General features: G+C 39.9%; 1 protein-coding gene across 1 annotated transcript in view; it reads right to left on the reverse strand.

The window, feature by feature from the left end:
- Window positions 1–15395, reverse strand: part of LOC117504829 — a 252950-nt gene extending 237555 nt beyond the window's left edge. Inside the window, exons 1-4 of the mRNA XM_034164370.1 lie at window positions 15034–15395; window positions 8286–8403; window positions 7874–7995; window positions 35–230 (exon numbers count right to left, since the gene is read on the reverse strand). Coding sequence (XP_034020261.1) covers window positions 35–230; window positions 7874–7993 — 316 coding nt within the window. The 5' untranslated portion in view covers window positions 7994–7995; window positions 8286–8403; window positions 15034–15395. The remainder of the gene's footprint in view (window positions 1–34; window positions 231–7873; window positions 7996–8285; window positions 8404–15033) is intronic.
- Window positions 15396–16639: the final 1244 nt, after the last annotated feature.

A 16639-nucleotide genomic window follows, 5' to 3' on the forward strand; every position in this document is an offset into this window, starting at 1 on the left:
TTTCCGGGTCCACTGTAAATGTCAGAACTCTTACCATCAGAATCTGGTTGTAAATATCTCCATGGACCCGAGTTACTGGCTGGTTTTGATCCTCCAACATCCTCTCCATTATCTTCCATTTTCAGTGTTTTGTGTTCACATGAGTCGCTGGGAAGACGCTCCACTTGGGTGCTCTCACCTCTTTGGCTCTGATGAAGCTGTGATGAATGTGGTTTTTCTTCAGCTTTAATCTACAGAGACAACAGTGAAAAGAAACTGAGGCTTTGTTCAAATCAGATTTAAAGTATATGATTAAAATCTGACTGAATATTATATACACCAAGGACCTCCAACCTTTTTCCGCTGAGAGCTACTTTTACAAAATGAAAACGGGCAAGAGCTACTCATGTTTTGCAAGATTTATTTTTGTACCTTATTGTAACCTAAACAAGTTCACTATTCTTGTTTTGCCTGAACATTTACAAATTGTTGGCGTCCACATCTTACATTTTGCACGAAAACATCACAAACGTGTAATTCACTCCCATGTACATTTTGTATTTATGCATGCATTTATTTTGGTGTTTTCACACACACACACACACACACACAAAAAGCTACTTCTTTCGGATTTATTTTGTCAAAGTAAACAAATTTGTTTTAAAACATAGTTCCTCAATTCCACTGAGCACAGAATTGCAGGAATAAAAACTTGGACACTCAGCATAATCTTGACTGACTGTTTTAGTTGTTAAAATATATTATTGCTATTATTGGTGGTGGTGGTAGGGATGCACCGGTCCACAATCTTTCACTCCTGATCCGATACCTGAATATGGATATTTGCCGATACTGATACTTTTCTGATCCGACACCAGAGCTCAATTTGCTTTATCATTATTGTTGATTTATATGAGGATTTTCTTAAAAAGAAGACCTGAAAGCTACAATTTGCCAGAAGGTGTATCTAAGATGAATGCCTAGATTTGTTGTTTTGGTGAAAGATTTAAGTACTTTTATTTTTTTTATACACTTTTATAGCCTTATGTTTATTGACTTAAAGAGAAAAGACAGCACTCTGTCCGTCTCTCCTCAATTTTCAATGGAGCTTTATTGATATGGGAGACATGTTTACATTGTCAAAGCAAGTGTTACAGAGGGCTGTGAAATGAAAATTGTGAAATCCAAGGAAAATCTGCAGAGCCGGGGTCGCGTGCTCTGTGGGATCACAGAAACCAAATTAATTTTTTAATCTAATGATACATTTTCAGCATCTCCTGGAACAAAAAGTCTCAAAATTAGTGCATATTTAAATGACCCTGTATTCAACCTTTCATTTGAACCAGCAGGTGATCATGTTGAAATAACAGAATATGATGTGGAAGTAGGACCTGGAATGATTTTCCTTTTAATTGTAAACCAAATTATGCATTAACTCAGAACAATTAAACTACATGAAATTCATGAAGACTGAAAAGACTGTTACAGCATTTCAAAAACCACAGCTAAAGCTTGTAGAATATTTGGAAAATCATGGTAAAATATCAATAACATACATTATAATAAAAAAGCCACATACTCTTGTGTAAATTCCTGTAAATCCACTCAATGCCACAGTGTCTTTTTTCCAATGAAGGAAAGTCTAGATTAATGAAAAAAGTCATATTACCTTGTCTAAAATCCTGTTTGAACAGCACGTTTATTTTCCGGAGAAAAAAATTCTTACAGTGTTTCCTGAGAGCACAGTTCACTTTTCCCGTTTCTTTTATCTTTCAGATGTGTTGATGAAGCCAGCGACAATTCCACGGATTCCTGCCCTTATCAGACTTTGTCAAACCGTTTTTCTCATCATCTTCTCTCTGTCCGACGTCAGTCCGTGACACAGACGGGCTGCACAAGTTTTCTTTTAAAAACTTTAGATCTCTAAAGGTTTGCAATGTTCACATGCTACGTTCAGCTTTAGCTTTGCGCAGGAGACACACAGCGTCGCCCCAGCAACCAACCAGTCTCACTTTACGACAGCTGTCGCAACAGCCAGGCTTTTTTCTCCTCGAAACTCCGCGGATCCGAGGACACTGATTTGTATCTATAACACACAGATCAGTGTCCGTGGACCGCCGCGGTCTGATAAAACTTGCACGATGTTGTAAATATATCTCTATATATATATATATATATATATATATATATATATATATATATATATAGACATTTTTAAAACTCAGTGACGATCACAATTACAGAGTTAAACATTAACACACCCACCCCCCCACCCTCCCCATGATGAAATCCGCAGAATTTCACGGAGTTTTCAAAGCCCTGGTTACAGAGTAAAAATTCAAAATTAAGTCCTCTCTGACTGTCTGTCACTCTGTCTCTCAATTAAATTTCAACTGAAACATACGTTTACATTGTCAAAGCAAGTGTTGGAGCAAAAAAAAAAAAGTCTCCCTCTCTGGTGCTCGCTTTCTCGCTCTCTCTTGATCCCTCTCTGTCTCTCTCTCCGTTTGTCTCTCCTTCTCTCGCAGTTTTCCTGCTAACAGCAAACATGGAACTTTTTGGAAACACAAAGCCTTTCAATTGTAAAATAAACTGTAAATTTCTAAATGTATCATCAGCGAAGCTCATGCGAAGGACTGTGGATTAATACTGAAGGATTCTGATGGGAGTTTTTTTTTTTTTCCCCACATTCAGCGTACAGGAACAAACTCTGCTCCGCACTTGAGCTCTGAGCTGCTGTTTCACAGCCTCGGGATACCAAAGCGGCTGATTTTTTTTCAGCACACAATTCTAGTTATTTTTTTGGAAAATCTGTCCTCGGTGGCACAGACAATTTGAACCTGAGAGCCACTACCCGGCTAAATATGCCACTTCCCATGGTTTAAAACCCTCTGCTGCGGTGTGCGGATGAAACAGCTTGGCTTCAGCTCAGAAAATGCCAAACGTTTGCAGTGGCAAACAGTCACTTTAGCTTCTTTCTATGAGCCTGCAAGCTGTGACATAACCTGTTTCAGTTACACCACACCCACAGATCAGATCACTTTTGACAAAATATAGTTTCTACTGAAATCCAAGCATTATAATGTCTGTTTATTTTAGAAATGTCTCATAAAATTACATCTCGGTTCAATGATGAGAATATATTTATCTTGGGGAATTCATGACCAATATTTTATTTTAGAATCCATATTACTGGTAATGAGGCAATAGATGTCACTTGTGAAGGTCACTATCGGGTAGCCAAAAGGATGCAGTACTTTGCAAATCCAATGCTAAACAAGAGCAATCTGAGATTTCTGACGTCCACCAATCCAGATCACCTCCAAAATTCAGTGGATTCTTCCATGCCCTAATATCTATCTGTGGTGCAAATTTGGTGAGAAACTGAAGTAGTTTTGATGTAATCCGTAAAACCGGATTCTTCTGGATTGATCCAAAGAATAACACCACTGATTCCTGCATTTTTGAGGTCGCTACAAATGCCTCGTGGGGAGGCAGCCACGATGAGAGTGGGTTTTGGGAGTGTTTGGGGTGCGCAGCTAGCGATTGCTGTATTTTGTGTTGCCATTGACTCTTAATAAAGTGAACAAAGCCGAACGAGTCTGCTGGATCATTACAATACACGTGTTCCCCGCATATTTTTTTTTCTCCGCAACTCGGAGCATAAACGTAAACCCTGAATCAGAAAAATGCTTCTGCCGCCCCATGAACATCATAGAAATACACTGCTTTTTAAGTAGATTTCATTCTAAATACAGGTGGAAAATAACTTGCCACATCAGGCAAGAGAAGGACATGAAGCACAAGACTGACAACACCGTTCACTCATCAGTGTCGAGCAGACAAGCGTTAATCTGACTGACAGCAGCGCAACTGTTTGACAGCGAATTTTGTGTAAGAAGGGGGTGGGACATGTGTAAATTTAATTGATAAAAATCTAATTTATGTACAATTCATGAACCCTTTGGTGAGCTTCTTCTAAAAAGGGCTTTGAGGTACTGGGAGCTTGCAAGCGACAAAATACAGACCTCATTTGCCATCTAATCCACATTGGTTGCTGTAGTAATGACAGTCACACACGTCACAAGTCATGTGACTACTGTCCAGTGTCTGAAAGCTGCAACTGCAGAGCTTTCACTCAGAGGATATGATTATAAACAACGAAGTGGTTGCAATTACAGCAGCTGTAACTCTAAACGTTGGTGCTATGCTTACAGCAGCTACCGTAATTGATGCTCTGTGACTCTGTGTTCATTGCTAATATCGTAAGTACCCCCGTCTGTCATGCAGGAAACTGGGCTTTGAATCTCCAACGAGGATAACAAGACTTTTTTCACACACTTCATATCAACTAACATTTTGTGTTTCAGTTATCCTTTCAATTTATAAGTTTATATATTAAAAACAACAGCAGGGGTGGTGGCCAAGTGGTTAATGCGCTTGGTTTCAGTTCAGAAGGTTCCGGGTTCAAATCCCACCCCCGCCACATTTCTCCATGTAATGTGGAGTTGCGTCAGGAAGGGCATCCGGCGTAAAACTTGTGCCAATTCAACATGCAGATCCACCTTGGATTTGCTGTGGTGACCCCAAGTGCAAACAAGGGAGCAGCCGGAGGGACTTATATATATTAAAAACAACATGGGGTGAGCTGTAGAATAATTTGATCAGCCAAACAACCCATTAGGAAAAAAGGGGAAAAAAGCAGGCACATGCAGACGTGCATAAAAAAAGTCTGAACAGAATGTGCACTGTAAATATCACATCCAAGCAGTAACACAAAATGCAGTGTGTATTAAATTGTAATGTGGAGTTGCATCAGGAAGAGCATCCGGCATAAAACTTGTGCCAAATCAACATGCGCATCTCCTCATAAGGGGAGCTTTAGGTTTCTAGAGACCTCTGAACCATTCAAGTGATCTCTGAACCACTACGGTCTCTGTACCACATGTATTTCAACCCGTCTTAAAGTCTGCGGCAGACAAGACACTGTAGTGCAGCAGATAAGTGAATATTTACTGAGGGATCCTTAATAATATGGAATACCTTTTAATATGATTGGAGCATTTTTAAATTTTAACCCCTGTGTAATACTTCGATTGACCCCTTCTTGGCCGCCTATTGAAAGTTCACGTGGGTACCCGGCATTTTTAAAAGAGTAATGTCTAAGAAGTATGTGTGCCAAACTTGGTGCTTGCATCACTATTTGAAGCATTTTTTTCAGTTATCCGCTGCACTACTGTGCTTTGCCTGAAGGCAATATGCAGACACAAAACTTAAAAAAAAAATCTGTTTTTTTCTTTTCAATGTAATTTTTTTAACTCATGGAGACTAACAATGAGCAGTTTTTATGTGCGGAACACATTAATAAATAAATTTGGCACAATAGGCCAACTATTAAGAGAGATGAAGGCCGATGAAATTATTTTTTAATGTGATACTGAGATCGTAGTGGTTCAGGTACTGCAAAACGCATATGAAATTATTTAAAGTGGTACTGAGACTTTACTTGGCTCCGAGACCGTAGTGGTTCCGAGATCGTATCGGTACCGCAGCTACCAAGGTTGTTTGGTTCCGAGGTCTCCAGTTACTAAGCTTTACGTGGTGTGAAAAGTCAATCTGCGCATTCAGATAAAAACGGATTTGCAAAAATGTTATTTGAATCACCTTTCAAACTACCTGTGACTGGGGAGAAAATAGACTTCAGACTTGCAGCAGTGAATCATTCAAATCAGAGATGCGCAGAAAACTGATTTTTACTGGCAGTCTGATGAAGGCCTGAGTGACATCATCCTCCCCAAATCTATCCGGTTGTTAAGCGCTGACGTAACGCATCACATGATAAATCTGTTTCCAGGTCCAAAGACCTCCAAGTTTCTAATTAAAGTTACGTCTGTTTGATCCTTTTAAGGATGGTTCCGGGTTCAAATCCCACCCCCACCACATTTCTCCATGTAATGTGGAGTTGCGTCAGGAAGGGCATCCGGCGTAAAACTTGTGCCAATTCAACATGCAGATCCACCTTGGATTTGCTGTGGTGACCCCAAGTGCAAACAAGGGAGCAGCCGGAGGGACTTATATATATTAAAAACAACATGGGGTGAGCTGTAGAATAATTTGATCAGCCAAACAACCCATTAGGAAAAAAGGGGAAAAAAGCAGGCACATGCAGACGTGCATAAAAAGAAAGTCTGAACAGAATGTGCACTGTAAATATCACATCCAAGCAGTAACACAAAATGCAGTGTGTATTAAATTGTAATGTGGAGTTGCATCAGGAAGAGCATCCGGCATAAAACTTGTGCCAAATCAACATGCGCATCTCCTCATAAGGGGAGCTTTAGGTTTCTAGAGACCTCTGAACCATTCAAGTGATCTCTGAACCACTACGGTCTCTGTACCACATGTATTTCAACCCGCCTTAAAGTCTGCGGCAGACAAGACACTGTAGTGCAGCAGATAAGTGAATATTTACTGAGGGATCCTTAATAATATGGAATACCTTTTAATATGATTGGAGCATTTTTAAATTTTAACCCCTGTGTAATACTTCGATTGACCCCTTCTTGGCCGCCTATTGAAAGTTCACGTGGGTACCCGGCATTTTTAAAAGAGTAATGTCTAAGAAGTATGTGTGCCAAACTTGGTGCTTGCATCACTATTTGAAGCATTTTTTTCAGTTATCCGCTGCACTACTGTGCTTTGCCTGAAGGCAATATGCAGACACAAAACTTAAAAAAAAATCTGTTTTTTTCTTTTCAATGTAATTTTTTTAACTCATGGAGACTAACAATGAGCAGTTTTTATGTGCGGAACACATTAATAAATAAATTTGGCACAATAGGCCAACTATTAAGAGAGATGAAGGCCGATGAAATTATTTTTTAATGTGATACTGAGATCATAGTGGTTCAGGTACTGCAAAACGCATATGAAATTATTTAAAGTGGTACTGAGACTTTACTTGGCTCCGAGACCGTAGTGGTTCCGAGATCGTATCGGTACCGCAGCTACCAAGGTTGTTTGGTTCCGAGGTCTCCAGTTACTAAGCTTTACGTGGTGTGAAAAGTCAATCTGCGCATTCAGATAAAAACGGATTTGCAAAAATGTTATTTGAATCACCTTTCAAACTACCTGTGACTGGGGAGAAAATAGACTTCAGACTTGCAGCAGTGAATCATTCAAATCAGAGATGCGCAGAAAACTGATTTTTACTGGCAGTCTGATGAAGGCCTGAGTGACATCATCCTCCCCAAATCTATCCGGTTGTTAAGCGCTGACGTAACGCATCACATGATAAATCTGTTTCCAGGTCCAAAGACCTCCAAGTTTCTAATTAAAGTTACGTCTGTTTGATCCTTTTAAGGATTTACAGTTTAAGTTTAGTTTGTGTTTACATTGTGTGCAAACCTCCATCCCTCCCTTCTCCGCCTCCACCTCCGTTAACCGCATTCGTCTGGTTCTATGGTCAGAACACTTAAAACTTTTTTTTTCCTTTTACTTTACATATTTTATCATGCACAGGTAAAAAATACATGTCTGTTTGTTAATAAAAAATTATTTATTACGATAAACAGGACGTTAAAGTGCAAACTTCACTTTCTCCCCTAATGACATGAACAGGAAGCGATCGCAGCTCGCAGCAACTCCCATTGAAAATAAAGGAGAAACAACCTGAGCGTCTGACATTTTTACATAAAACAAACGCAGTAACAACGTCTAAAAACCCAGTTAATATATCCAGAAGAGTTTTAGGCACAATATACAAAAAGTTTTATGTTGAGATGTTAATGCTAATGACAGCGCTCCTTTTTTGGTTGTAGCCGGACGTTGAAAATCACATGATGCGTTACGTCACACTTAACAACCGGATGAAGCTACTTTCCCCCCAACTTACCCAGAGTTCCTCCTGTTCCTCTTTAATGTTTGGAGGTTCCAAGTCCTTTTGGTTCAGACTCAGTTTCCATTCCTGCTGCTCAGGAGGACCGTCTTCTTTACTCACAAACTGATGTTGCATGTCTGCAAGGAAGAATTTCAATGGATAAAATTATGAACAACATTCATTATAATAAAAGATAAAGGGGTGCACAAGAGAAAATATGTAATGTTGTAATGGTGAAAATAAAAATAGTGTATAAAAAAGGAAACTGCTTGAAGTATTTGTTGTAATTATCATAAAATTCCAACTCACTGCCGTACAATGATTACATACGCTTCTTAACCAGATATGCCGCTATCACGTTATCCAGCTTTCCAGTGCTGAGCACCGGTAGCTAGCCTAGCCCGAATCTAACCAAAAATGTTCTTACCTCTGTGATAGCTGTGACAGATGAGATGATGCAGCGAGCACCTCAGATGCCACTCCTGGAATTAATACTGTATAATCTTCATTGCAAAGTAGTAGACATGCTGGTTTTATCTGAAGAGCTTTATGCAGAGTAGTTAGTTGGAAACGTAAGACACATACATGCATACGTGAAAACAAAAAACGATTTTACATTAGTTTAAAATCTTTTACACTTTGAGTGGCCTCCGATACATAACTGGGTATAAATATCCACAAAAGCGATAAATGGTTTAGGTTTCTGGTTCCATTATGATGATAAGCTATCACATTTATCACACTGAAATAATAATTGCATATATTAAATGAAAAGACTATAAACTAGGGCAACACAGTGGCTTGAATTACACTCATAAGACAAACTATAATTTGCCGTTTTTAGGAAAATAAATTTTAAAAAGTCTTGTCAAGGCAAAGTCTCAAACATCTTGTTTTGTGCCATCTGAAACCCCCAAAAAGCTTTTTGACTCACCATAACATTTTTAACCTGCTGTGTTTGAGAAAAGATGCAACATTTACTATAAAATAAATCAGTAAAAAAGCTATAATAAAGTTATATCTAATGTACAACCCCTGGCAATAATTATGGAATCACCGGCCTCGGAGGATGTTCATTCAGGTGTTTAATTTTGTAGAAAAAAAAACAGATCACAGACTTGAGACAAAACTAAGTCATTTCAAATGGCAACTTTCTGGCTTTAAGAAACACTATAAGAAATTAGGAAAAAAAAATTGTGGCAGTCAGTAACCAAGCAGACCAAGCAGAGGGAAAACAAATATGGAATCACTCAATTCTGAGGAAAAAATTATGGAATTACCCTGTAAATTTTCATCCCCAAAACTAACACCTGCATCAAATCAGATCTGCTCGTTAGTCTGAATCTAAAAAGGAGCGATCACACCTTGGAGAGCTGTTGCACCAAGTGGACTGACATGAATCATGGCTCCAACACGAGAGATGTCAATTGAAACAAAGGAGAGGATTATCAAACTCTTAAAAGAGGATAAATCATCACGCAATGTTGCAAAAGATGTTGGTTGTTCACAGTCAGCTGTGTCTAAACTCTGGACCAAATACAAACAACATGGGAAGGTTGTTAAAGGCAAACATACTGGTAGACCAAGGAAGACATCAAAGTGTCAAGACAGAAAACTTAAAGCAATATGTCTCAAAAATCGAAAATGCACAACTAAACAAATGAGGAACGAATGGGAGGAAACTGGAGTCAACGTCTGTGATCAAACTGTAAGAAACCGCCTAAAGGAAATGGGATTTACATACAGAAAAGCTAAACGAAAGCCATCATTAACACCTAAACAGAAAAAACAAGGTTACAATGGGCTAAGGAAAAGCAATCGTGGACTGTGGATGACTGGATGAAAGCCATATTCAGTGATGAATCTGCATTGGACAAGGTGATGATGCTGGAACTTTTGTTTGGTGCCATTCCAGTGAGATTTATAGAGATGACTGCCTGAAGAGAACATGTAACTTTCCACAGTCATTGATGATATGGGGTTGCATGTCATGTAAAGGCACTGGGGAGATGGCTGTCATTACATCATCAATAAATGCACACGTTTACGTTGATATTTTGGACACTTTTCGTATCCCATCAATTGAAAGGATGCTTGGGGATGATGAAATCATTTTTCAAGATGATAATGCATCTTGCCATAGAGCAAAAACTGTGAAAACATTCCTTGCAAAAAGACACATAGGGTCAATGTCATGGCCTGCAAATAGTCCGGATCTTAATCCAATTGAAAATCTTTGGTGGAAGTTGAAGAAAATGGTCCATGAGAAGGCTCCAACCTGCAAAGCTGATCTGGCAACAGCAATCAGAAAAAGTTGGAGCCAGATTGATGAAGAGTACTGTTTGTCACTCATTAAGTCCATGCCTCAGAGTCTGCAAGCTGTTATAAAAGCAAGAGGTGGTGCAACAAAATACTAGTGATGTTTTGGAGCGTTCTTTTGTTTTTCATGATTCCATAATTTTTTCCTCAGAATTGAGTGATTCCATATTTTTTTCCTCTGCTTGGTCTAAAAAAGTAACCGTTACTGTCACAATCTTTTTTTCTTGATTTGTTATAGTGTTTCTTAAAGCCAGAAAGTTGCTATTTGAAATGACTTTAGTTTTGTGTCATGTCTGTGATCTGCTTTTTTTCTACAAAATTAAACAACTGAATGAACATCCTCCGAGGCCGGTGATTCCATAATATTTGCCAGGGGTTGTATACGGCTGACTGTGTGTTCACTACACGTCACCAACCGGCAGGTCACTGGGGCCCTTAGGTTGAAAGCGTACGTGCACAAACACACACACACATGCTCAGTCACTGGAGCCCATATTTTCGCAGTTCATGTGGTACTCAGGACAGGTAGCAGTATCACATTTTACTTATTATTTAGTAGTGGCTGGCTAGGCGCACTCTAATTACAATCCAAACCACCCAGCGCGCACTGTGTGCCACTTAAAGTGTGCGATTTTTCAATTAAACTGTACCTGTATCACTGTATTGCAGTGATATGACATGCTATCACCTTTTATCATCATTCACTTCAGTCTCATGAATGTCACAAACTGCTCTATGAAAATAAATTATGACAACATACACACAATGCAATGCAACTAATACATCTTAACTAAAGTGACATGAAATATAAAACAACATGGCTGAAATTCTTCTCTATTACCCGTGCGTAGAACGGGTAACTCAGACGGCTAGACTAAAATACGAAATGGACGAAATGTAAAACTTAAGGTTAAAGGAATTGTAACAGAAATGGTGTGGTTGAAAAGAGCCCATAGAGACCTTCAAATAGTATTAAAATATTTGTTCTATGTCACATATGAAGAACGGAGTGGCTATACGCCCAACCATTGGTTCAATAAAGCAAATACGCAAGCATATATGCCCAACCACAACCGACCAATGAGCGCGCCTGTAAGTTCACTTCCGGTTTCAACACAGGGAAAAAGGGCGGATATTTTCTCCCTGGCTGCGTGAGGGTTTGAAGCCCACGGAGGGGCTGCGATCAAAAGCGGTTCTGTTTGGCTCATCACTCCCAGGGAACAGTGTCAAAGTAACATCATCTTACAGGCAACAAGCAGCATTTTGTTCTTCAAAACTGTTTCGTCATCGTTAACAGGCTTCCGTTCAAAATGCTTATGAAGTTTGTCTGCTTTCATCTGTTGCAGTGGGTTTTTTTCGCAGTAATTAAAGACAGCACCGTTAAATGTGTCAAACATACGCCGCTTTTCACGCTGCAATAGAGCCTTAAAAAAGTGGAATAAAAAACGTAGTTTAGATGCACAAAACGTGTCAAATACAGGATCACGGTTGGGCGAATAAGGTAAGGTAAATACGGTTGGGTGTGTAATGTTCAATGTATGACTTATCTCCCCAACGGTTGGGCGAATAGCCTTTGACTATGAAGAAAGTTATGAGCATTTGAAGGTCGGAAGATCTTGGTAATTTTTGTCTGTGTGCTTAAGGAAAAAGCTGTGACCTGTCTCTCACTGTTTACATTTAAAAATGATGGTACTCCGGCAAACCTAATTATTATCTCATGATGGTCAAACCTAATTATTATCTCATTTAAATGTGTGATTTGCAACAATTGGCCATATAAACACTGTTTTCTGACAGCAGTTGCCAAGCTAAAAAAACAAACAAACAAACAAACAAAAAACGGCTATTTTGCCATGTCCGCCATCTTGACATCGGTGTGGCGGATCAAAAAATATGCATGTAAATGCGGCAATCACCACCAAACTTCACAGCAAAGTACATAACCACATGAATTAAATGTTCTATATTATTGGAAAACCGATTTTACCTTTTCAAGCGAATGTTAGACGCTATTTTTCAATTCAATTTTTCACGGAATTTCCTAACTTCTATTCATCACAGTAATACCGTTTGAAAATGAGGTTGCAGGGGGAGATTTCATCCACGTCGTCAAATAAGGAGATTCCCGACTGTCAAAAAATAAACACATTCCTCTAAGTGCGAACTCAGCACTATCACCTGGAAAGTCTCGCAAGCCAGAAGCAGCCGATACGTCGAAAACAGCGGACGCCATATTTAGGTCATACACGCGTGCCTAATGTAACAAAATAGGGACTAATAATCACGAAATGGAGGTAAATAATTACAAAATGGGGACAATAAACGTCAATTTCATGAAATACATACCTTAATAGCCCAGCCGAACCCACGTAGGACCATAAAACCCAATCACGCTATAATACTCCTTTAAAGGGGAACATTACACAGTGAGAAATGCAATACTTTCCTACAACAAACATACCAAAGAGCTGATATTCCACACTTTTTACACTAGTCCCGCAAGTACATACCTTTCGGACATTTGAACTTCGCGTTCTCCCGAGCGCCCCCGGGCTACCGTCTTTGTAGAATATCCGCGTACTTCCGCTCAGCGCTGATGTCACTGACAAAAGACTGTACATGAGCTGGCGTGACCAAATAAGGACCAGGAGGGATCGTGCCTGTTGCACTGCTTGCACTAGGGGGATGGCTTTCTGGCACATATCCAACCTGCTCTTCAGTTACAGGATGAAGTAAGTCACGAAGAAGCTGAAAGATGAACAGTTATAGAGAATTACTATCCAAAATATGAAATAATGGATGAGGGTTATGTTCTGCAGATATGAACAAATACTACAAAAAGATACCATTGCGCTCTCATCCAAAAAAAGTTACCAAAGCAGTTTTTCTATTCTAATCCAAGCCTATAGACATTTGCTTTCAGATATATCTGTACTGTTTTTTTTATTTCCATTACTTGTAGAGTAAGCGAGTAGAAATGCCTAGATCAAAATTCCGCAAATAATACAATAAAACGTCAGTCTTAGAACATTGGTGTATCACAAATTTCAAGTCAAAGGTCTATACCACTCCATAAGTCATGGAATTCAGGCATACTATATGAACTGATAGAGTTCTGATAACTGATAGACAGATATACAGACAGACAGAAAATATTCACTTAAAAAGGACCTACATACTTTCACTTCAGTCAAATCAAACACAAGCACAATTTGGACACAAGGACAGAAGATACTAATTCTGAGACAAAAACATTCACAAAAATACATGTTGTGTCCAGCAAGCCATAAAATGTACTTTTTGTGACCATGAATAAACAACAGCAAAATATGTCCATAAAATTAGTAATACACAAAGCAAATTACAGGTAAACATAGATGGTAGAAATAATAGAGATCTGAAATGCATACATACAAACAAAACAAACATATTGTATTCGAAAGGTAAGTACAACAAACCTGTTTTCGGGCCCTTTTCCACGTTGACCATCAGATGAGACCCGTGACTTTCCCCCCCAATTGTAGGGATGGCGTCTTCAGAGAGAACTTTGGGGGCACATTTGTAGCCAAGATATTTCGCCTTGGGGTTATCAAAACAGCAAGTTGGCGAAAAGTGCTCCGAACAGATGTATGCACCATGAGGTTTTCTGATTTCTCCTTTCACTGATTCTACTGTCCGTGGCAGACGTAAGTGAGACATGACAGCAACCAGCCATGCATGCAGGCGTTCCTCTTTCTTCGGAAACCTGTGAAAACTTATCCCTTAACCCTTGCAATTGTAACTATTGTTAGTGCAGACAACACAGACCGACATCGTGAGGCAGCAACAGCCCCCCTCCCACAAAGGCTGCACAATGAAATGGCGCGTAAACAAGGAAGGCTGTTCCACTATCCTGGGGTACGCAAAGCTCCAAGAGTCTAAAAATCAATCTCTGATAGTTGTCAGATTGCATATGGGGATAAGGCGACGAATCAACGAAGATTTTACATTCTTGTATTTTCATAAGGCCGCGGTAGTTGGTGTTGTTGATGACTTCCAAGGTAAATACATCCACCAACCGCAAGTGTAGCGGTCCAATGACCTCTGACCTGTAACTTCCTTGTTTGGCACATGAAAAAAACAGACCTTGAATTCAAACTTCACTCAAATGGCCACAAACACCCCGCATCATGTCGTGTTTTGCAGCACAGCAACAGAGACTTCAATTAACGTACACTTGTTTGACATCGGCCATGTACAAAATTGTAATTCCAACAGTGGACATTGGCGCGTATGTACAGTCTTTCGACAATGGCATCAGCGCCGAACGGGAAGTACCCAGATATTCTTCAAAGATGGCCACCCGGGGGCGTGAAGTTCAAATATCCGATAAAAGTATGTACTTGCGGGACTAGTATAAAAAGTGTGGAATATTAGCTCTTTGGTATGTTTCTTATAGGAAAGTATTGCATTTCTCACTGTGTAATGTTCCCCCTTAAGGACACAAGAAAGTGCTGCCACCTGATGTAAAATAACAGCTATGGTTGCTTAAAGCCCACTATGCCAGTCATCTATGATATAACGTTCTTTTTGTCATAACTGAGTGCAATGTAACGAAATGTACCGTCATTTTAGGCCCCATTTCGTATTTTAGCACGGCCCTAACTCGGCTAGTAATAAATTAATGCACAAACATTTTCTCAGCTAACACCAAGAAATATACTACAGGGCGTTTTACTTGAAAAACTAATTATATAATCACTGAAATGTGACTCGTTCTTTTTATTCTTGAGCTGGTAACATTTTGCGTTTTTACTGTGTTGACACGAATTATTAATACGGCTACGTACGAATAAAATAAAGTTTAGTGAACAAACCTGCTCTGAATCAACACACTTCAGATTTGAAGACAGCTTCCAGCACTTCGACTCATTTCTTCTCTACTTTTGAGCTCTGGGAATAGTTTTAACTCGTTAGCAAGCTAGCCGCTGTTCAAACAACCTCATCAGCTACTGAGGTTTTCAAGCTAACGACGTCCTTCTTCGGGTTTACCGGATTTTTTTTTTTTTTTTTGGCACTTGAGCTCAACAAACCTATTAGAGGATTACAGAATGAAGTTTAATGTGTTCAATCTAATTTTCGATTTCTAGCAGGCAGGAACAACACCGGAAGCTAACGGAAACGTCGAATGTTTTTTTTTTTATTATTATTCTCGAAGTCTTAAAATTACGACTTTATTCTCACAATATTACGACTTTATTCTCGTAATATTACGAGTTTATTCTCAAAGTCTAAAAAAAAAAAAATTCTATGTGGCCCTAAAACTCCGTCGTCGTTTTTTAGTTGCGATGGGGGAGGGGCTAGCAAAGCCGAGCAGACTCTACCCAGAAGTGACGTCACAAACCGGGAGAAAGTGTTTTGCTTTATGTGGCTAGGTGCTGTGACGTCATAAAGGCTTTGCTGCAGCTCACATATGCAGCAGTTGTCTTCCCTTCCTGCAGAGCAGACACACAAGAACAGGACAGTTTTAAAGAAGGAGCAGTTTACTTTAGTCACCTTTGGTAAATGTATTTTTTCTTTACTCCTGTTTGCCTTCTGCTGCTGCAAGAAGTGATTTTTTTTTCCTGTTGTGGGATCAATTAAAGTTTGTCTTCTTATCAAACCGTTTACAGACACTGAGAGCAGGAAAAATGGATCAGGAGGACACCACCAGTGCTGATGAAGTGCACCTCAGATCTGACAGCCACCAGGATGTTGACCCTCATCTCGAGGAGGTCCGTGAAGTCCACGTGGAAGTGGATGATCTTGAAGTCATTATGAGGCAGGTGGAGCTGGAGATCAACAGCAGCGTGATGACGTGTGAGCTCCAGGCTGAAAAAGCAAAGAAGGTGCAGAACGAGCGCTTCGAGATCCTCACTGACCAACTGATGGAGCTCGAGAGGAAAGAGGAGGAGGAAGCCATGAAGGAGAGACAAGAGGCATTGATGGCAGCTCAGAGAGCTGGAAGAACGCGGATTGAACATCTGCTATCTGAGATGGAAACTGAGATGGTGGAAAAGGAAGTGAAGATAGAAAAGCTGGAGAAACTGGCAGACGAGCTTCAGCAGAAAGCTGAAAATGAAAGTCAAAAGAGGAGGTGGTGCAGGAGTAAGAGTCTGCTGATGTCTGGAGGCTCCATCCTGCTTGGACTTGTTTTGGGTTTCCTGGGTCCCCTCATGTTCCTCAGTGAGCTGGTTTTTGAGGATTCAACCCCATTTTGTGGTTTTTACTGATGATAATTTTGGTCACGAGTGGCTGCGTGCGGAAGAGGAGCGTCGGAGCAGACGACACAAGGCCCTACTCAAGCCGAAGGCCGGCCCATGCTGTCCGACATGCGGCAGACAGTGTGCCTCGGATTTTGGACTCTGACGCCCGAGTTCATACATCAAAGACAAAAAAGACTAAGAAACAGTAACATGAACGTCGTTGTCGAAACCGACGGAC

Source organism: Thalassophryne amazonica, chromosome 23, assembly GCF_902500255.1.
Source record: "Thalassophryne amazonica chromosome 23, fThaAma1.1, whole genome shotgun sequence".
Lineage (NCBI taxonomy): Eukaryota > Metazoa > Chordata > Actinopteri > Batrachoidiformes > Batrachoididae > Thalassophryne > Thalassophryne amazonica.